General features: G+C 36.6%; 4 protein-coding genes across 4 annotated transcripts; 2 read left to right on the top strand and 2 right to left on the bottom strand.

The window, feature by feature from the left end:
• Positions 1-734: 734 nt before the first annotated feature.
• Positions 735-4,277, top strand: LOC129895952 (probable methyltransferase PMT16). The gene is made up of 6 exons (XM_055971743.1): positions 735-1,566; positions 2,307-2,517; positions 2,598-2,895; positions 2,981-3,373; positions 3,541-3,618; positions 3,843-4,277. The coding sequence occupies exons 1-6, from the start codon at positions 814-816 to the stop codon at positions 4,066-4,068; spliced, it is 1,959 nt and encodes a 652-aa protein (XP_055827718.1). The 5' UTR covers positions 735-813; the 3' UTR covers positions 4,069-4,277.
• Positions 4,278-11,435: 7,158 nt separating this feature from the next.
• Positions 11,436-15,499, top strand: LOC129893822 (protein IQ-DOMAIN 23). The gene is made up of 4 exons (XM_055969230.1): positions 11,436-12,054; positions 13,580-13,780; positions 14,081-14,155; positions 14,454-15,499. Exons 1-4 carry the CDS (start codon positions 11,644-11,646, stop codon positions 15,234-15,236), a joined length of 1,470 nt encoding a protein of 489 aa, XP_055825205.1. The 5' UTR covers positions 11,436-11,643; the 3' UTR covers positions 15,237-15,499.
• A 1,081-nt stretch (positions 15,500-16,580) lies between these two features.
• LOC129893824 (putative non-specific lipid-transfer protein 14) lies at positions 16,581-17,414 on the bottom strand. The gene is made up of 2 exons (XM_055969234.1): positions 17,035-17,414; positions 16,581-16,778 (listed from the first exon to the last, which is right to left on the bottom strand). The coding sequence occupies exons 1-2, from the start codon at positions 17,379-17,381 to the stop codon at positions 16,772-16,774; spliced, it is 354 nt and encodes a 117-aa protein (XP_055825209.1). The 5' UTR covers positions 17,382-17,414; the 3' UTR covers positions 16,581-16,771.
• Positions 17,415-17,619: 205 nt separating this feature from the next.
• On the bottom strand, positions 17,620-20,504 carry LOC129893823 (RHOMBOID-like protein 2). Its single transcript, XM_055969233.1, has 5 exons — positions 20,017-20,504; positions 18,830-18,993; positions 18,545-18,708; positions 18,142-18,392; positions 17,620-17,989 (listed from the first exon to the last, which is right to left on the bottom strand). Exons 1-5 carry the CDS (start codon positions 20,277-20,279, stop codon positions 17,875-17,877), a joined length of 957 nt encoding a protein of 318 aa, XP_055825208.1. The 5' UTR covers positions 20,280-20,504; the 3' UTR covers positions 17,620-17,874.

The raw sequence follows: 20,504 nt of genomic DNA, 5'->3' as shown, positions 1-20,504 counted from the left end.
ATAAATAAATTTTACTAATTTACTCTTTAATAAAGCATTTTGAAATTTTACGAACTTATTTATACTTTCAAAAAAAATTGTAAGAATAAAATGAAAAAAAAATTGATTAATTTTCTCTTGAATTTGTAAATTGACTAGTAATTTGGGACAAATATATTTAGTAAGATAGACAACTAATATGTGATGGAGGGAGTAACAAATACTCTCAGAGTTCCAATATTTTTATCCTACTTTCTTTTTTAATCTGTTCAAAATTATTTTTTTCTTTTTTTAGCAATTCTTTAATTTTAATTTTTCACATAAACATATTTAAGACCACACAATTAAAGAACATATTGGTATATTTGATATTCTCCCTATACACCATATTAAGTGAATTGTAGAGATTTTTTTCATAATTCAAAATAAGCGAATTATTCCAAAATCAAGAAAATAGTTAAAACTTATTTTCATATTTACCCTTCATTTAATGAGTTTGTTAATTACTTTACATTTTCTAGAATAATATTTTATTTATATTATTAAATATTTTCCCTAAAGAGTGTGTCATAACGAGCCATTCATTTTTTTATAAACTAAGATATGTATACCACAAGATCCAATAAATTGATAAGGAGCGAGTAATAATGTACAAGTAGTAAACTCCGCTTCACATGTCCAACTTGGAATTCTTATTTCTAACACTAGTCAAATATATATATATCTAACTCCCCCAAACACCCCCTCCCCCAGGGTGCTTAACTCCTATAAAAGTACTGGCCAGCAAAAATTATCATATCCCTTCACATCAAAGGACTATTTTTTCCCTCTGCCATGGCGGGTTCTAACCAAACCCCATACTATACTCCAACTTCCAAACCTTCATCACCCACACACCTTTTTTCTTCTTGGAAAAAACTCAATCTTTATTATTCTTTAGCTGCCATTGCTTTCCTCTGTTGTGCTTCTTATTACGCTGGCCACTTACAACACACCACCACCGTTGGCCTTCCACTCTTCACTTCCACCTCTAACATTGCCACTAATTGCTTCTCTTATCAAAACACTACTTCCCCTGTTTCTTCTTCATCATCATCATCTTCCCCTCAATTGGATTTCACCACTCACCATTCCGCCGGCGATGGCGAAGGAAACGGCGGAGCTGTTGTCCCAGATGACACGGTCAAGATTTACCCCCCATGTGACGTTAAGTACAGTGAGTACACTCCATGTGAAGACCCCAAAAGGTCGTTAAAGTACAAAAGAGACAGATTGATATACAGAGAAAGGCATTGTCCAGAACAGAGTGAATTCTTGAAATGCCGTATACCGGCGCCGTACGGTTACAAGAATCCGTTCAAGTGGCCACTGAGCAGGGATCTGGCGTGGTATGCTAATGTGCCTCATAAAGAATTGACGGTGGAGAAGGCTGTTCAGAACTGGATTCGATTCGAAGGTGACCGGTTCAGATTCCCTGGTGGTGGTACCATGTTCCCTAATGGTGCTGATGCATACATTGATGATATTGGAAAATTGATTAATCTAAAAGATGGTTCTATTAGGACTGCCATTGATACAGGATGTGGGGTAAAAAATTTCTCCCTTTATAATCTTCATTTAGTATGATCAATTTCTTGCCCATAAAACAGGGGTGTAATTGAATTCGCTCACGCAAAATACTTGCTTTTTTTCCTTTTATGGGTGTTTTCTTCTCCCTTATTCGCGCTCCATGAATCTTGATTTCTACTATCTTGGATTAGTTTTCATTTCTTGATTTTTTTGAGATAATAAAAGTTATTTTCCCACATTTATACAAGTCAGGGGAGCGGGGAAGTCTGCAAAGAATCTTATTTTGGTTGAATTTTACGTGTCCATTTCTTGGTTGGGAGTGGATAATATGCACAAAATCAGGAGCCAACAGTTTTTTTGGATCCAGAAACAAACCAAAATGCCTTTTTCCCTGTACTAGAGTTTTCCATGCATAATTTCTTCTCTACACCTGGCACTGCATGCATGATGTCTCTTCCTAATTCTATAGTTAAATCTACCAGAAATTTGACAGTATTGCATGAACCATATATATTCCTCATTGTGGATCTTCTCTGGTCTGATTTAAATTACCACCAATCAAGAAACAACTTAACTTTGATAAAAAAATTTACTGTTAATGAAATGATTTATAGCCATACAAGTATTTAAGATATGTATACGATCACAAATTTCAAATGTCACCGTTGATTTCGTTAACTTAGTGTTATGTCATATGACGTCATATAAATTGGGATGGAAAGAGTAGTATTTAAGAAGCTGTTACAATTTACACACAGGTAGCGAGTTGGGGAGGGTATCTTTTGTCAAGGAATATCTTATCTATATCATTTGCACCTAGAGATACACATGAAGCACAGGTTCAATTTGCTCTTGAGCGTGGAGTTCCTGCTTTGATTGGAGTTATTGCTTCCAAAAGACTCCCTTATCCGTCTAGAGCTTTTGATATGGCTCATTGCTCTCGTTGCCTCATTCCTTGGGGCGAATATGGTGCGTAGTAATTCTGTTAATTTCGATCTCTAATGCGATTATATTTTAGTAATTAATGTTTTGGTGGATCGATCAATCAGATGGGACATACTTGATCGAAGTTGACAGAGTCCTGAGGCCTGGCGGATATTGGATCCTCTCTGGTCCACCAATCCACTGGAGGAAATACTGGAAAGGCTGGGAAAGAACCAAAGAAGACCTAAATGCTGAACAAACAAAAATTGAGAAAGTGGCCAGGAGCCTGTGTTGGAAAAAGTTTGTTGAGAAGGATGACATTGCTATATGGCAGAAGCCATACAATCATTTACACTGCAAGGAATTGCGAAAGGCGTCAAAAAATCCACCAATGTGTCCTGCTCAAGATCCTGATAGAGCCTGGTTTGTCCCTCTTTCAATCATGGAACGTCGTTTACAGGCTATTAAATTTATACTGATGAGTTGTCTTATTGATGTATATAATCAGGTACACAGAGATTGAAACATGTTTAACTGCCTTGCCTGAAGTTTCAAGTGAAGGAAAGGTAGCTGGTGGACAGTTGGAAAAATGGCCTAAAAGATTACACGCGATACCACCAAGGATTAGCAGAGGAACTGTAAATGGGGTCACGTCAGACACTTTCAAGAAGGATTCACTACTGTGGAAACGAAGAGTTTCGTACTACATGACAGTGAATAATCAACTTGGCCAACCGGGGAGATACCGAAATCTATTAGATATGAATGCCTACTTGGGTGGTTTTGCTGCCAATTTGGTTGATGACCCTGTTTGGGTCATGAACATAGTTCCTGCTGAAGCTAAGGTTAACACGCTTGGTGTTATCTATGAACGAGGATTAATCGGAACATACCAGAGCTGGTAATTTCACTATACAAAAATTTACTACTACATACATCTCAATCCCAAACAAATATCATATGAATTCTCACAATGCTTTATTCAATTTTATATTTTACCTTTCTTTTTTCCCTTGTTACATTTAGACATTAGTATATTTTTTGATTTACCATGAACATTTGTTGCAGGTGTGAGGCTATGTCAACTTACCCAAGAACATATGATCTTATTCATGCCAACTCTGTATTTACTCTCTATAAAGACAGGTAATAATATTTGTGGCTTTTAAATTGTCTATATACATGGGTGGAGCTAGGGTACCGGAAGGGGATCGAAAAATTAAATTATATATACATGGTCAAAATTATTTTTTTGAACATATATAGTAAAATATTGAATCCCCTTTGCTTCTTCGTATGTCTATTACTTTTTATATTTTGAATTTCCTTAGCGAAAATCTTGATTCGTCTGTTCTCTATACATAATACAGATGTGAAATGGAGGATATATTACTTGAAATGGACAGAATATTAAGGCCAGAAGGAAGTGTAATAATAAGAGATGATGTAGATACATTGATCAAAGTAAAGAGGATAGCAGATGGGCTGAACTGGGATAGCCAAATAGTGGATCATGAAGATGGACCATTGGAGAGGGAAAAACTTCTCTTTGCAGTTAAGTCATATTGGACAGCTCCATCTACCCAAGATTCTTGAACTGCACTTGCTTTCTCTTTTTTAGGAAAAAAAAAAACTTTCATATTCCCAATTCTCTGCCTTTTTCATTTTTTTGTCACTTGTTTCTCTTGCTTATTACAATTGTGATATATGAAATGAAGCTCATAGGATTCTTTAGCTATTTCAATCGCTGTGAAAACGATATTAAACAGTGGATTTCGAATTATTGAAGTTGCAATTTATAAAGACATGCTAGTATTAAAGTAAGAGTTATCTTATATCAAAAGAGCACAACAACAATACTAGCAAAAAGAAGCTACTCCCTCCATTTGAAAATAATTGAATTGTTGGAATATTTTTTAGTGTTCAAAATAATTGAATTGTTCACTATTTAAGGTAGATGTTGGAAATTTATTTTAATTTTATCCTTCATTAATTAAATTTCCAAGGTTGAGTTTCAAGAATGAATTAAATGAGTATTGAGAATTAGCATGAAGTTTGAAAAGGATAAAAATAGAAAAAAATGAATAATTTATGTATTTTTTTTAAGACGTGTGTCATATTCCAATAATTCAATTATTTTGAAATGGAAAGAGTAATAGACAAAGATACACACTTATCATCTTGTTTAATCAAAACAACTTTATATGCTTTTATGATCACCTTTAATTACCAGATTTAATTTCTTAATTCAAGCGTTGGGTTAGCCATTTCTTTAGGTAGATCAATTTGTTTTATCCACTCCATTATTTTCATAGTAATTGTCACATTTTCTTTTTATACACGTCTCTTAATGAGTTCATAAATAAAAAATATTTAACAACTATTTTACCCTTATCTCTCTACAATTAATTATACTTTATTTAAGAGCCTGAGATCTAAAAAGGCAAGGTTAAAATTCATCCCTCTTTTTACTATAGTTGATTAGTAGTAAGATTAGAATGATCCTAATAAGAACATTAAATTAAAATGTGACCAAAAATAATAATTAATTTTATCATAATTTTATAAAATAACAAGTAAATTAGGGCAAATATTTTTAGTAACTTTGACAATATTCCTCCATTTCAAAAAAATGTCGCTTAAAAAAAAACAGTCCCAAGAATAGTGAAACGTTGAATTTCAAGTTATGCAACTTGATTCTGATTTCCTGGGGATGGGAAATTATTTTAATGAGTGTAATTTTATGGTCCACTAGTACCCAAGATTTTGGGAAGTGGATTCTTGACTTAGCTAGCCATAGATGTACTACAACTTTTTAATTATACAGTTAAGCTGTTCCCTTGTTAATTATATAGTCAAACTCCTTCACCAGATACTTAACATCTTACTTTAACTAATAGTTAAGTATAAAAATACTCATTATATATCCTAATTACTTTAAGATCTTGTTGTTGGAATCTCGCTCCATAGAACAATAGATGTAGATGTTGTTGGAGTCTCATATGGTTTGTGGAGTTCCATGTCGCGGGAAAGAAGCTTTTTGAATCAATAAAGAAAGCCTATTGAATCACCTTTTGGGAATAGAAGGGGAAGGGGAAGCTGCTTGCTTAAAAACTATTATCACAATTGAATCATAATTAGCTTATTAATGAAAAGCCCGGGTGGAAGCACAAACAAAAGGAGAGAGAAAAAGTCGAAAAGAAAGGAGGGAAGAAGTCTATGCTAGTTCTTACTAAGACACTCCTACTTACTTTTGGGAGAAATTCTAAACGAGAGGGAAGGTCGATTTGACTCGAATCCTGGACCTGATCTTGAATCCTACACCGGTTAATGATGCGATGGAGGAAGTTTTTCTTTTTTAATCAATGCTGGCCTTCTTCTTCTTCCACGAAGATTCAGACAAAATCGAGAATTTCCTCTTCTGCTTTTAATATGAATTGACTCCGCTTTAGTCACTAGCTCCGTTCCCCACCCTCTTTCCAATCAAATCTATTCTAAGGTGTCCATAGGCAGGGGAAAGAAAACTATTTTCCCCACACAAAGTTTGTGAATAAGTGATTGTCTGATAATGAGCAAGGAATATCCGTCTTTCTGCTAAACAAAAATCCACCCTTCGCCTACCTCTCCCTCAGCGAGGAAATAGTAGTAGCAGCAGTCTCCCCACTAATTCAAGGTTACTGTCCCAACCAAGTCAAAGAGTCTGGTACGAACAAAGGCAAACTCCAACTCAAAGATCAAGGAGGGAAACTCTGACTCTTCTCTTACCTCGTACAAATAGAAAGATATGGACTTTCTCACAATCAAGATTTTCCTTGCAAGCCGATTCCCCAGCTCAGTCTTAGTACTATGGTGGTCGCCCAGAAGAAAATCCATCTTCGTGGATAAGCTATCGAACAATCTACTTACTATCCCTCTAACGTTCTTGAAGGTCTTCGCTTCCGTGTAGAAGCAAACTCTTTAAATTTATGACCAACCTTTCCTTCAGTAATCTTACAACGAATAGGAGCCTGTTGCTACCTGGATCAATCAGCCTATTCCAGTTTACCTTGTGTCATCCGATTTTAGGGAATTCATTGGATCGTGAAAAGATTGGAAGATCTGGCCAAAGAAGGTCATGGCCTTGTAAATTCGTTAAGATCCTACTCCTCTTAGAAAGGCGAATGAATCATTTTTCCTATTTTTTATTTTTTTTTGTTGTTATTCCAAATCACTTTCTTTATAAATGTCATAAAAGACAGGGGCTTTCTTGCTTCAGCATGTGAGGGAGTCCCCTCTCCCGCTATTACTACGACAAAGAGACTAGCCGCGGGGATCTGGTAGTCGATAATCGTTCGGACTTGGTAAAGATTGTCGCAACACCTATAGTAGGATAAATACTAAGAACTCTTGGATAGAGTATTAGAACGGAAACATCCATTAGATAATGAACTAAACTATTAGCAGGAGTAAAAAACTGCGACAGTGAAAAAATTGTAGCCTTTTGTTCGATCGAGGGTCAGAGATATATATGAGATGACAGCTTATGTTTTTTGGTATTTGCGGATACCCCTTTTTTAATCTCAACCAATGCCACAATGCGCGGAATCAAATAAAAAGACTATCTTTTTGTTATCAATGAAATCGAAAGAAAGAAACAATTGAACACAAAAGCCCACTAGCCGAGCTGAATTGGTTAGTGATGAAAGCAATTTCCACGAACTGAGAACAAAAGGGTGTACTTTTCCCTTTCCCAGTATCAAAATTAGATGGAATATTTCCTCGGTTTCCGAAAAAGGGTTTAATGGTTTGGAACCCTTCAATTACAAAGTGGAAGATGCCTTTCTTCCAGTTCGTTGTTCCCATGAAAGCATGCGTGAATGGTCAATTATTGTTGAGAGGATTTGAAAGAGCCAAGGGAGGCTCTCGAAACCAAACGAGACTAGAAAGAACATGGGGTTTATCTTGTGTCTCCAAAACAAATTATCCATTTATTGATGGGCGAACGATGGGGATTGAACCCGCGTGTGGTGGATTCACAATCGACTGCCTTGATTGGTTCAGCAGGTCAATTCATGCACCTTCTACGGAGTACCAGCGCCAGCCCTACGAGCTAACTTTCCATTTGATGGAAAAGAGCAATCGGCCCCTTCTCGGCTAGTTAGTCTAACCAGAGGGATCCCCTCCTGCTTATCCACCCACCGTAAACGACTACTAAGCACGGATTCAGTTGATTAACTGTGTCACCTTCCTTCTACTAGTTGAACTGTGCCACCTTCCTTCTACTTTTATCGTAGATAGCTAATAATATTTTGATGGATCTTGGACCAACGTATGGAGTGAAGAAGCTCGCTCTTGCTTTCCGCATGCTAGCCCGATCCCTCTCGAGAAAAAAGATAAGAAAGGATTCATTTTTTTCTTTCATGTGAACGGCCCTATCTTGTATCGTCTGAAATCAACAACGTATAACTGCTTGGGCATTGAGTCTTCCGCTGCTTGAGGAAGTATGTGAGTGGATGGCTCTATTTCATCGTAGTTAGCCAAATATATCAAGTCATAAGAACGATCGGGTGGTCGAAATTCTGATACTACGGATATAGTTGATTCCAATTTCATTGCCCTTATTTCGAAAGTCTAAAATCCTTCTTTCTCTGTTCGAATCTGACAATACCATACCATAATCAAAAGGTACAATGGCCCAAGCCATTACTGGGTTCCATCCTCTGGCAATTATCGACTCGGAAATAAATGAAGTCGCCTAAATTTTTGATGTAGATCGATCAATCCCGCCCTGTTCAAGTGATCGCCCCGAGCCGAGCGAGATTGGAGAAAGCTCTAAGGATTACCCTGGGTTAGACCACTCTATGGAACCCCTTTTGACGGCTGCTCTGTGCTTGTCGGTATCTTTCGTTCTTCCGGCCAAGACCAATAGCATTCACAGCGGAACAAACGGATCAGCTATAACTCCCTGTCCCAACCAATCCCTCGTTGGATCAAGGACTGTCATGATCCTTAGAAAGGGTAGACTACGCAGGAAAGGTTTTGGGTGGGGGAGCGTCTACCTCCTCTCCCAAGCTGATGAATGGGAAATGGCGATTCGCCGTCGAGAAAAAAAAAGACAATTACTTCACTTTACTCGAGCTAATCAGGATTGATGCCGAAAACAGGCACCATTCACAGTTGACTCTCAACTTCATCTCTGATCTGAGGATGGAAAGAAAGTCCTATCTTTGTTTTAGGGAAATCCTCTCCCCGTTCAAGCGGATGCCGCACCTTGCGCTTGTGAATGAGTGAAACTGGACCTGAGAGAGACTAGACTTCCTCCCAAGGGCATGGTATGGCTTTGTTCTTGGTCTTGTTTAATTGATGTCGAGTGCCGCTTTTCTCCTGCCCTGGTAGCTCTTCAAGTGAGTTTTCTTTGCCTGCCCTCCATGACTAAAGTGAGTAATGGGATAAGGTTCTTATGCTGTTTTCGACAATTCTTTCTTGATGAACTAGTTTTTGAGATTAAGTTAGATTAAAATTTTGCTTATAATACGACATCAAAGTCAGAATGGAATAGCTCAGAGTGTTCTAGCTATACAATTGGCATACACATGATATACAATGATATATATTTATATATACAAAAATAACAAGATATATATACGTCATACACACAACATACAATAACGTCCAAACTTGATTAATCGAGTAGTTCAAACTCCAACACATCTAAATGGTTTAGGAAAATAACGACTTTGAATGGAGCTCAAATTCTTGTAAAAGGTTGCATGTTCAAGTGATGAGCTTGAATTCCATTATGCAATTATATCCATGGCAACATTCTTAATTAGTGCTTGCTTACTGATTTTTAGAAAACTAAGCTGCCAATTCCTAGCTACAGCTATACTAGGTGAATAATATCCTAGCCCCTCGCTTTATTTTTTTGTTTGTGCTATGTCCTATGTGATCTGCAAGTTAGCAAAATCTGATCATGTAATGTAGCTCAGTGAAGAGTCCTTTGTGTGTCATGTGAAATCAATAACACAAACATTTTCTCATTCTCATACTACAGACTCTGCATTTGATATTTGGAGCTAGTTTGTTTCAGAATGATTGTCTCAATTTCTTATAAATCTTATACTCTAGTTAAAAGTTGGCAACAAACTGTGAGAACCAAATATGACAATTAAACTGACTACCACTTAATACTTTTCTTGGGGAAGATTATTAATTAAAATCCCTCCTCTTTGTTCCATTGATCTTAATAAAAATGACTTTAGAGTGCACAATATAAAACATCAACCAAACAAAGCTAGTCCAAGATTTGCCTTAATGGCCCAGGGACATGTGTCTGTTATGTAGCAGAGGAGGATCTCCAATATGTGAAGATCTTTTTCGATTGACAACTTGAAGTAATTGTTACGCAAATAATTTTAGTTGGTTAGCTACCTCAATTTTCAATTTTTTGGTGACGATTCTATTCTTCACCTAGTAATTTTCTTTTCAAGTTTTCCTTTCCCTGCCCCCAATTTTAGACGGAAAAAAATTGTGACACAAATAATTTTAATGACTTTAGTAAAGAGAAATAGTTAGCTTCCAATAAAAACTTCCCTATCCACTCTCACACCATCCGACTAGGACAGTTCAAAACTTAATCTAAATCAATAACTCAAATAGAAAAAATATTATTAATTTATTAGTAATGAATTATTAATTTAACAGTTAGTTACCGACATAAATTTTATTTTTTTCAAAATAAGCTAATTTTAAATTTTTTGATCAAATAGACTATTACACATACATATATTACTAATGACTAGTTCATCTTTTTAAATTTTGTTTCCCTTATTACGACAAAAAATGAAAAGAAAAAAGCATTTCTTCTATCTCATATTAGTCTTGTCTTAATTAAAGTGCAATTTATTGAAGAGAGATAAGAGTAAAGTAGTAAAATGTATGTTTTATTTAGTCTTAATACATAGTCAGACTCTTAAACTTGCTAGAATATTTTATTTAGGCACTTGAACTAAGTTATATTTCAATTAAACACAATCGATCCAAAATTTGAAGAAAATAAATTGTGTATGTTTTCATTCGTCTATTAAATAATTATGTTAACTACATAAAATATGTCATCTCCTTTAATTAGACACATCAATCTCAAGTAGAAAATAATTGAGTTTTTACGGCTTATTGCAATATTTGATTGATCACAATTTTATCTATTCCATTGACTGTAGAAGTTTCCAGGGAATTCATTGGAGGAATGTTTCCGATAAAAATTGTTTGTTCTTAAATCGAAACGACTTTTTTGTTGAAGTCTTTTGTATGAATTTCTAACGAATTTTTCATTTTTGATAGAAAGTGTTGTTGAGGTATATGCATATAACTAAACGAAGTGAGTATATTTTGTATTGTTAACTTAGTTACCTAATAAATGAATGAGAACATACGCAAAAACAAATAATTAAAATTTAAACTAAAAATATTTAATTAGAATAATTTATTAGAAATTTGAGGTATTCAATTGAAATATGACTTATTAGAATGTCTAAATTAAATATTTTGACAAATTTAAAATATTAAATATATATATTGTTATGATCTCTTAAGTTACTGGTAAAAAATAATAATATTACAACCAATATGGGACAAAAGTAGCATAGTATTGTGCCCTACATTTAAACAGAAAATAACCTACACCATACACGTGAAATTTAAAAATCAAAAGTCACAACAGAAAGAAAGCAAGTACTCAAACATGAATTCTCTCCTAGACATTATATTATATTTTATTTTATTTTACTGATTTTTCATTCGATGTCCAATATCTACATTAAAATTCGATTAAATTTAAATTTATATTAAAAAAATTTATACTCTCTAGAAAATGCTACTCTTATAGAGGATTCGAATTCAAAATATTTGTAAAAAATGAAGGAATATTCGGATGACATTATATGCTACGATAAGTCTCGTTGAAAAAATCACTCTTTTACTAACCCCAAAAGTATTAGAGAGTAAGGACGGAAGAGTGGGCGCCAATGGAGAAGCACAAGGACCCAATTCTTACCTGTCAAAAGTCGTCGTCTTTACATTTCTAGGGTCCCAATTTCCAACCACCTTATATACCCACACCCATACTCCCCTTAATTCATTACCACTCTCTCACGATCCACTAAATTCGTGCCAAAAATGAACTGATGATACATGGGTAAAGCCACCAGATGGTTACGTTCGCTTCTCCGTTCCAAGAAATCGCCGTCGGAATCATCGCCGGCGACGAAAGACGGAAAGAATAACAAGTGGGGTCTCGGAAAATCTTCTAATGGAAGTGGGAGAAGCATTGTTCGAGGTTCTGGAGCTGAGATTGCTTATGGGAATGAAGACCCACAAGCGAGTCCTTATGAGGAAGCACTGGACGCGAACAAGCACGCCATAGCGGTTGCGGCAGCCACTGCCGCGGTAGCAGAGGCGGCACTGGCGGCCGCTCAGGCTGCGGCGGAGGTTGTTAGGCTTACAAGTGGTAAGAGGTCCGGTTGCACCTATGGGAGTAGTAACACCGAACGCCGCCGTGAATGGGCTGCCGTTAAAATTCAGTCAGAATTTCGAGCTTACTTGGTTAGTGTTTTTTTTTTTTTTTTTGCTTCTTGGATAAATCGCCTAGCTATTTTCCTCACGACCATAGGAATTAGACATTCCATTTCAATTAGTTTGTCTGTTAATCAGAAACTCTTTAGAATGAGAAAAAAAGACAATTCTTTTTAACCAACCAAAAGAGAATTTAAGACAAATAAATTTAAACGGAGTGAGTAATAATGTTAATAGGATTTTAGGAAAATTAGTTGTTATCAAGATTGATGGTTGGGGAGTAAGAATTGAAGGAGACAACTGACAAGTTGCACAGTGACTTCGCAATCGTAACGAAATGATACCATGGGTTTCAAAATTATCCACTCCTTCGTGCCTGTCAGGTCACTTTCACTCTTATTTGAATCTTCCACCTTTGTGTTCCTTTTTCATTTATTTATTGTTTTGGCTAGAACTTTTGGGGTTTCAAAGAGGGTATGTAAAAGATTGCTTCTTCTTTTTTTGTTTTGGCAGTATCAGCAAAGAAACACTGTTTATTTCAAGGTTTAAAAAAAAAGTAAACTTTTTTAGACAAAACTCATTTCCTACCTACCTGGATCCAAATCAATAATTGAACTAGTCCTTTATCAGTAGGAAAAAGCAAAACGTGTTCACTTCTGAAGGTTCCAAAAACTAGTTCTTATCTGTTCTTCACTACCGAGTTGGTTCTTCTAATGTCTTGCTGAACTTAAGTAATGGACTAGGTGAAGTAACTTGTCTTCCATCAATGTCTTTCTCTACTATAATGGAGTAAGATTTTCTTGTCTTGAGGTGGTTAAGTGGTGTCAAGATTGAGGAAAAGGACTTCCTAACCACCCTATTTCACTCCAGTTAACTTAACAAAGTAGCTCAATGGTGCCCATACAAATCTTATAATCATCATTAATGTGATTAATATAATGACGAGTCTTGAATATTGTTTCCTGGAGAAATTTCTTGAATTCTTAGAGACAAGTCGATAATTTTAGATTAATAGGGTGCAGTGTACCACAGCAGTACTATATTTTGTGACTATAGGTGCAGGTTTAATATAAGTAAATGTTTTTCCAACAAATTTCAATTGTATATGTAGAGTTGAATAGGAGGACAATGAGTCTACCTTCAGCTGCTGCCGAAAGTATAGATCCACCACTGGTGCTAATTGAACACTTAAAAGGTTCAAAATTAAGCTGCCTACGGACCTCACTGGATGATACCTACTAGATAAAATTAATATAACTCATGCAGCATGGTTCAAGAAGACGATCGAGCACCTTGCTTCTGTTTTTTCTGATTGCTCCTCATAATTTATTGCCATAGTGCTTTGTATTCAACTATAAAGTATTATTGCTTTATTGTAGTGCTCAAGTATATATCAATTCTCAGGCTACCCACCCTGAGGTATGGGTTCAAATAAAACTGTAATATCTCTTTGGGTGATACATAATTTAGATTCATGAACTAGGCACTGGACGCTACTGAGTAATTGCGATGGCTAAGATGAATTGACGTTTATGTTCTGTGGGGCATGTTGTAGGCTAAAAGAGCACTGAGGGCACTAAAGGGACTAGTGAAGCTGCAGGCACTAGTCAGAGGTCGTATAGTGAGGAAACAAAGTGCAGATATGCTCCGACGTATGCAAGCCATGGCTCGAATCCAGGCTCGAGCCTCTGCCAACCGGAATGTAACTTCAGATCCTTCTCATTCCAACATCAGAGTTTCACGATTTGATCATCCTGTAAGTATTATATTTTAAAAGATGAGCCATGGATAGCCTTGTCTAAACACACTGTAATCTTGAGCTCATGATCTCAGTAAAAGATAGGCTCTTTTGAATGTTGTTTTGTCGACAAACTATTGTTAATCTACTTCAACTGGTAAGATCTTGAAGTGTGCATGATTGATGTTGGAATGTTCTTTTATTAAAACGTTTCCTTAATTAACTTGGTCAGAGCACTATCGACACTGATCAATTTTGAACTTGTACACTGATTGGATTGTATGGTAACCATTTTCTCTTTTACCACAAATCTTGCAGAGCATTGCAACTCCGAGAAAATATGATCCACAGCAATATTCATTCAATTGTAAATATCATGGGCCAAACCTGAAGGTACCACTCACCAGTAATTTTGAATTATATTTTATTCTCTTCCCAAGCTTAACACATGATTGGACCTTGGAAGCATATTAATTCTCAGAGATGTCGGCAGCTAGTAGAAGTAAAAGGGACCTTATATTATCCTTCATACTAACTTTTCACACTGAATGGCTAGCAGTACGCTCTCAGTGTGCAATTTAGCAACCAGAGAAGTGGATGTCTTTTCTAATAACTGAACTAAACACAGCACTAAAACTCATTTCTGTTAGATGTCTGCCAATTACAACTATATTTTCCATATTAATTGCAGAAATCTGGTTCCAAATTGAAACCGCATGAGAGCTTTGGTCAGGATAGGTCACATGTGGCTTCACAATGGATACATCAGTGGATGGAGGAATGTGCGAAAAATGGCTACAGAGATAGCTCCCTGAAAAAAGGCGGTGGAGATCATGATGAGAGCACTGACAAGATACTTGAGATAGACACATGGAAACCACGCTTAAACCCCAAACCAAGTGAGAAAAAGTCTCACAATTCAAATTATTCATCTTGGAACGACAATGCTCACGGAACAAGAACTATCAACTCTATATCGAAACATTTGGCAAACCATATGAAACCAAATCCTAGTATATCTTCAGGGGAAGTGTCATCTTTAAGGTCACTGACATTTTGTCAAGATACTGATCAGCCAGCTGCTTGGACTGTTGAGCACAGCCCTGGTGTGCACTCCACATTGTCCAGACCAGGGAGTAGCAGTAGAAGAGGTCCATCTCCTTCGAGAAGCGAGTGCTCACGAAGCTTGTTTGGGGACTACCCAGGTCACCCCAACTATATGTCTAATACAGAATCATACCTTGCGAAACTTAGGTCGCATAGCGCACCCAGGCAAAGAGTGCAGTTTGAGAAAATTGGTTCGACAAAGTATGTTGATGGACTGGTGGATGCAGATACAAATTCGGAGAAGAGTTGGAGATCGCTTGGTAACTTTAGGAACAAAGCAAAACCAGGATCAGGTCAGTCAGACCGAATAGGGACACCTGATCATCGCAGTGCTGTCCGTTCCAGCTCTCCCTTCGGCACGAGATAATAGAGAGATGCTTCCTTTGACAATTGCGAAGCAATTTAGTCATGCTGTACAAATTGTAGTAGTGAAAATCAACCTTGGTCACAATGTGACCTAAGGTAAGTACTTGTCAAGTTGATGAGAAGACTTGTGTTTGTAGAGTGAAAATAACAGGTTGCTTGGATTGTTTTCTGTTGAGTTATTAAATTTTGCTTGTAACAATGTTAAGTTATTTATTATTGCCTTTGATGAAATGTAGTACTACCATTTTTAAATGACTTGTAACATGCCTGATGTACACTATTAGTGTGGCATTAAGAACTTTTTTTTTTTTTTTTTTTTGATAAAGTAAACTGAGAAAATTTCATTAAAGGGTGCCACTAATTACAGCAGCTAAGCAAAAAAAGGTAGCTCATGTACAATGAACCTGTGATTACTACTAGACATCTAAATTTAAGTGCTTTTAAAGGAGAAATGACACCCTCAAAACAGTGTGACAGAAATAACTATGAAGGGACCAAAAGAATTGAGATGTTGGTGAGTCACTTTTGCCAAAAGAATAACAATATATATTGCTTATGAGCTGATATCCATTTTTTTGATTTGTTGGTCTTATGTTTTATCATTAACTCTTATCAAATGCTCAGACAATAAGCTATAGGTTCGTCTTTACCATTCGCGGTTTTTCCTCCTATCAATTCTGTGTAATACAGAAAAAAGAATTTAGGCTAAAAAGCTCATTATTTGTTTGCAGTCACTTTCACTGACATGAACTATGCATTCACGAAGTGAATACCTTTTATGATAGACTAAAGTTCTTTACTTTAAGCCAACTTTTAGATGACATTAGACCCCAAGTAGTTGCTCAATCATTAGTAAAATTGAAGATCCAAAACTGAAATGACAAAAGAAAAGTGGCAATCATAGATTTCCAGCAAGTTTTCTTCCCACATCCTTTGTGTCCCATGGATGAAGAAAATGCCCAAAATAGTATCCGTCCCATGCTTTGGATGGCATCTCCTTTTCGAGTCAAACAGCCCCACAACATGAAGCTGATCCCAGTATTACTTTTATTACTAGAAGATATACAGCTGCACTTTTTACCTGTGGATTTACCCAAGATGGTGTGCAAGCTAACAAAATAGAAAGCAAGAAATAGGGAAAAGGTTAAACTAGTGGGTTGCTGCCTTTTTTACTTTCTCTGTAGTTGAGACAAATTTATATTCTAAAGTAGTAGTATTAGTTTTTGTCATTTTCCCTTCTTTTTTTTCAGTTTCAAGTAAGATTTTCTCCTTTTTTATTTTGAATTCTTTAATTTCTGTGGAATTTCTTCCTATAATGCTATGCAAATTCTGCTGTGAGTCAATGTGGAGCAATCTCAAGTATTATTCACATCATGCTAGTCATCAAAGGAAGTAAAGACTAGTCTTGGTTTAGTTTCCATTTGGACAAACATATTTAAAACAAAATACAAACTGTTCTAGTAAGGCTGCTCTTCTTGACTAGAGTGGAAGTAAGTGTTCTTTCTTCAGCATCACTTTCCAGACACCAATTTGTCACTAGACGCTGCAAAAAGAAAAGAAAAAGAATGATCAGACATTGTACTGAAACAATGTACCCCCAAGGGGTGTGGTGAATGGTTGGATTCTCCCGACCCTTAACCAGATGTCTCGATTAAAAGTTCTAGGTAGAATACACTTTAACCCCCTTAGTGGTACTAACTGGTGTGAATCCAGATATTAGGATATTGGGTGGTTAGATCCAAAAAAGAAAAACAGAAACTGCAAAGTATTAGGTGGTAAGAAACCCATGGTAGTCTTACTATTCACAATCAGTGTTAGGGTCAATGGTGAAACCAAGAGAAACACCACAGAAACCAGGCAGTGTGGCAATGGCAGTAGCATTTGGGTTGTAAGTAGTAATAAGGTCCATCATGCATCTGCAGACAGACTGTCGAGTCTCAATGCCAGTGGAGCTAGCTACGGTGCTTAGGGTAGTCATAGCAACGCAGCATGGTGCACCTGGAATTGGATCTGGTGTGCCATAGTTCACGAAGCTGGCACATGCTGATACCAGTGCTGTCACTGTGCTGCATTCTTCATCAGCTCCAGCTTCGTGAATTATTAAGGCAACCCCCAAAACCACCACCATCCAAAATACAGATTTCATCTCAGCAGTTCTACTTTCATCTCTTCTACTGGTGTTCCAAATAAATACTAAGGTGATTTTATGGCCATTTCATCCAGGTTGCATGACACAGTTGTCAGGTCTACCATGCATCCAACACTGGACTCTCAGGGGTTTCATATGTAAGTTGATATATCAAGTCCTGTGCCTTAGTAACTTATTATTAGTCTTTGTTCTGCGCATTTCCTTTTTTTTCATCTCAGCAATAAACATATAGAAATAAAAACCAAAAGAAGGCAACTTTGCTGCCTTCGATTTATCCAAGGCAAAATACTGAGAATAAAATCATCAACAAGAATTATCTACTGAGAATCATTTGATTCGTAACGGGAAAACAGTAAATGATCAGTAGTATTGACACGAACTAAATCTAGATATCTAGTGGTAAAAATAAAAACTAAAAAGAAGAAACATGCTAAAAGAAACAAATGGTTTAACTACTGCTTTACAGGACAAATTATGCAAGCATCTCTAGTTAATTTCCGTCACACTTCCATTTAGAGGTGGGAACACAGCTGAGATAGTGACACCAATGGCACTGATCATATCCATTAACCCCTCGGAAAAGCATCACCAGTCCAACAGTAAACCTGCAATTTTAAGCACAACAGATAATCTGGTCAGGGGGCATTGCAATTTTCTTTCAGATGAAAAAATAAAAATGACAAATACGTATATATACTTAGTAATGTATGTACTCATACTACTACTTCTAGAGCCAAAAGTTGTGTCTTATACTAACCCTGCTACAAGCAGAACCAGAGAAAGCAGCCCCAGTCCGTATTGGTAAGCCTTGTATTTGCAACTCACACGAACACCAGCTGGAAGATTCCGACGTTCCAACCACCCTAGTTGAGGGCGTGGAAGCAGAACAAAGCCAAGGAGAAATCCAGTCAAGAATCCGCCAATGTGAGCAAAATTATCCACATGAGGCAAGATTCCAACTGCTAGGTTGATGGCAACTATCACCAAAAGCGTCAAGAGTGCACAAACCTATGGGAAATATCAAAAACATTCTGACTTCATCCTATAGTTTCTAACAAAAACAATATCTGAACCTTTCTTTCAATTGAAAATAGAAAATTGGTTTAAGAATTTGGACACTGTAACAATTGTTTTGGAAACCATTGAGTGGCATTACCAACCTTGTTGGTGTAAATTGACCAATTCGTAATAAGCTCTGAAAGCATAGCTCCAAGTAGGCCAAAGAGTGCCCCTGAAGCACCAACAGAGATGCTCCTCTGGATAAACAAGGAAGAAAGTATGCTCCCACCAATGCCAGACAATAAGTATATAATTCCAATGCGCACTGCAAAAGAAAAGACAAGTTTTAACTGAGCACATAATTGTATTTCAAGAATTTGCAAGTGAAATAATCCAGTCTTAAAAAAAATAATCCAAAACTGGAAAGAGCATAACATATAACATACCAAAGCCACATTGCTGTTCAAGGCGTATGCCAATAATTACAAGACTCAACATATTCGCGATCAGATGAATAACACCAGCATGTAACCAGATACACGTGATAAGCCTCCACCCTTGATGTTGATGGACCACTTTCTTCCATTCAAGACCACCCAGCCTCTCCAACCTTCAACAATAACAAAATGCATAATTTACCAAAGACATTTAACCATCCTAATATAGGCAATTTATATCTTGGGTAGAAGTACTTATAAACTTTGTATATTTGATATTTCATAAACCAAAAGAGGAAAAAGAATCACTTCCAAATCCACCAACTCAAGAAACCAAAACTAACATAGGTGTGGACAGTATTAAACCTTAAATAGCTAGACATCATTGATGCCTTGTCAAAGTTTGCTCTATTAAATAGGGAAGAAGTCTTTGCATGCATCAACTTGATGGCATACTAATAACAGGCCCAAATACAAGAGTAGGACAGGCATTCAGATAAGAGGGTTGAACCTTTCAAGTAGTAACCCCCACCAAGAGACACACAAATTGGAGCAAAAGACCCCACAATATATCTATTCAAGAATTGTACAAGACTAGAAGTGTCTATCCTTGTGCCACTTATAGTTTTCCCCGGTGAAGATAGACGGAACTGCAGTATACAAGATGTCAGTAAAATCTCTAAATCTGCTATGTGCAATCCATAGGGATAGGTTGACAGTCAGCAAAACAGTAAAACGATGAGAATGAATATCGAATCCCCTGTTTTTGTTGCTAACTAGTTAGGGGTAAATGTATAGCTGACTTCTATATTGGTGAAATCTTTGAGCTCAATGTCATAACAAGTGGATATAACTAATCCTAGCAATCAAACAGACAAACAAAAGTTGAAAAGGGGCCATGTAGAGGAAACTGGAGCATGTGACATGTAGGAATCTGCTCACTAGTCACGTCAAACAGCGGAAACAAATCTCACAGCAGGTACTAGGAAACTTGAACAAGAACACAAAGGTCCAAGAAACAATCAAAATTTAAAATTATACTATAGTTCTTTTACTGCCCCTCTTTTGCCGACACGAAAAAAATCCTGTAACCAAGTGTCAGCCACCGAATAAACCTTAAAGACTCAACCTTTAACCCAAAAGAGGACTCAAATCATCTCAACAACACATGGGGTTATCTAAAAATTTGTACTTACGTTGAAGAAGAAGGCCCAAACAGAGGATTTTCCCTCAAGGGCTGGAAAGAAAATCTTCCAAGAAACCTGGCGACACAACCCTCATCATGTTTGGTACAATTGTTGAAATACATGACAACAACGAACATAGCAACATTAGCCACCACAAACAAAGGGATCAACCAAGAAATCCATGGTGTATCTCTGTCTTCCACAGCATACGAAGAAGCATGATTGCTTCCCCTGTTTTTTTCTCCTCTACTTTCTATATCTCCTCCTCTCATAATATCTCCTCTCTTCTTCTTTTTTCTTCTTGTTCAAATTTTATTTTAACTCAAAAGAAAGATACTTATAGTTATGCTTGAGCAAGTAACGGGGTTGAATGGGGGGAAGGAACGTGGGAATGTGTAGAGAGAGAAACAGGGGAGTTGTTATTTTTGTTTATGCTGATGATTGATCGTGGGATAATGGGATTAGTGCGTTTTAGTTTTGTGGTTTTTGTTAATTCC

This window comes from Solanum dulcamara, chromosome 7, assembly GCF_947179165.1.
Source record: "Solanum dulcamara chromosome 7, daSolDulc1.2, whole genome shotgun sequence".
Lineage (NCBI taxonomy): Eukaryota > Viridiplantae > Streptophyta > Magnoliopsida > Solanales > Solanaceae > Solanum > Solanum dulcamara.
Note: the sequence above shows the minus strand (reverse complement) of the source record. Positions and strands in the feature narration are given on the sequence as shown.

What these genes read in the sequence shown, in the direction of transcription:
- LOC129895952 (XM_055971743.1), top strand. Translation starts at nt 814, where the DNA reads ATGGCGGGTTCTAACCAAACCCCATACTATACTCCAACTTCCAAACCT. An exon ending in CCATTGATACAGGATGTGGG is followed by an intron (nt 1,567 to 2,306) that starts GTAAAAAATTTC and finishes ATTTACACACAG; the next exon opens with GTAGCGAGTTGGGGAGGGTA. An exon ending in CAAGATCCTGATAGAGCCTG is followed by an intron (nt 2,896 to 2,980) that starts GTTTGTCCCTCT and finishes GTATATAATCAG; the next exon opens with GTACACAGAGATTGAAACAT.
- LOC129893822 (XM_055969230.1), top strand. Translation starts at nt 11,644, where the DNA reads ATGGGTAAAGCCACCAGATGGTTACGTTCGCTTCTCCGTTCCAAGAAA. An exon ending in TTTCACGATTTGATCATCCT is followed by an intron (nt 13,781 to 14,080) that starts GTAAGTATTATA and finishes CAAATCTTGCAG; the next exon opens with AGCATTGCAACTCCGAGAAA. An exon ending in ATCATGGGCCAAACCTGAAG is followed by an intron (nt 14,156 to 14,453) that starts GTACCACTCACC and finishes TATTAATTGCAG; the next exon opens with AAATCTGGTTCCAAATTGAA.
- LOC129893824 (XM_055969234.1), bottom strand. Translation starts at nt 17,381, where the DNA reads ATGAAATCTGTATTTTGGATGGTGGTGGTTTTGGGGGTTGCCTTAATA.
- LOC129893823 (XM_055969233.1), bottom strand. Translation starts at nt 20,279, where the DNA reads ATGAGAGGAGGAGATATAGAAAGTAGAGGAGAAAAAAACAGGGGAAGC. An exon ending in GGTCAATTTACACCAACAAG is followed by an intron (nt 18,393 to 18,544) that starts GTTGGTAATGCC and finishes TATTTCCCATAG; the next exon opens with GTTTGTGCACTCTTGACGCT. An exon ending in CTGGTTCTGCTTGTAGCAGG is followed by an intron (nt 17,990 to 18,141) that starts GTTAGTATAAGA and finishes TTAAAATTGCAG; the next exon opens with GTTTACTGTTGGACTGGTGA.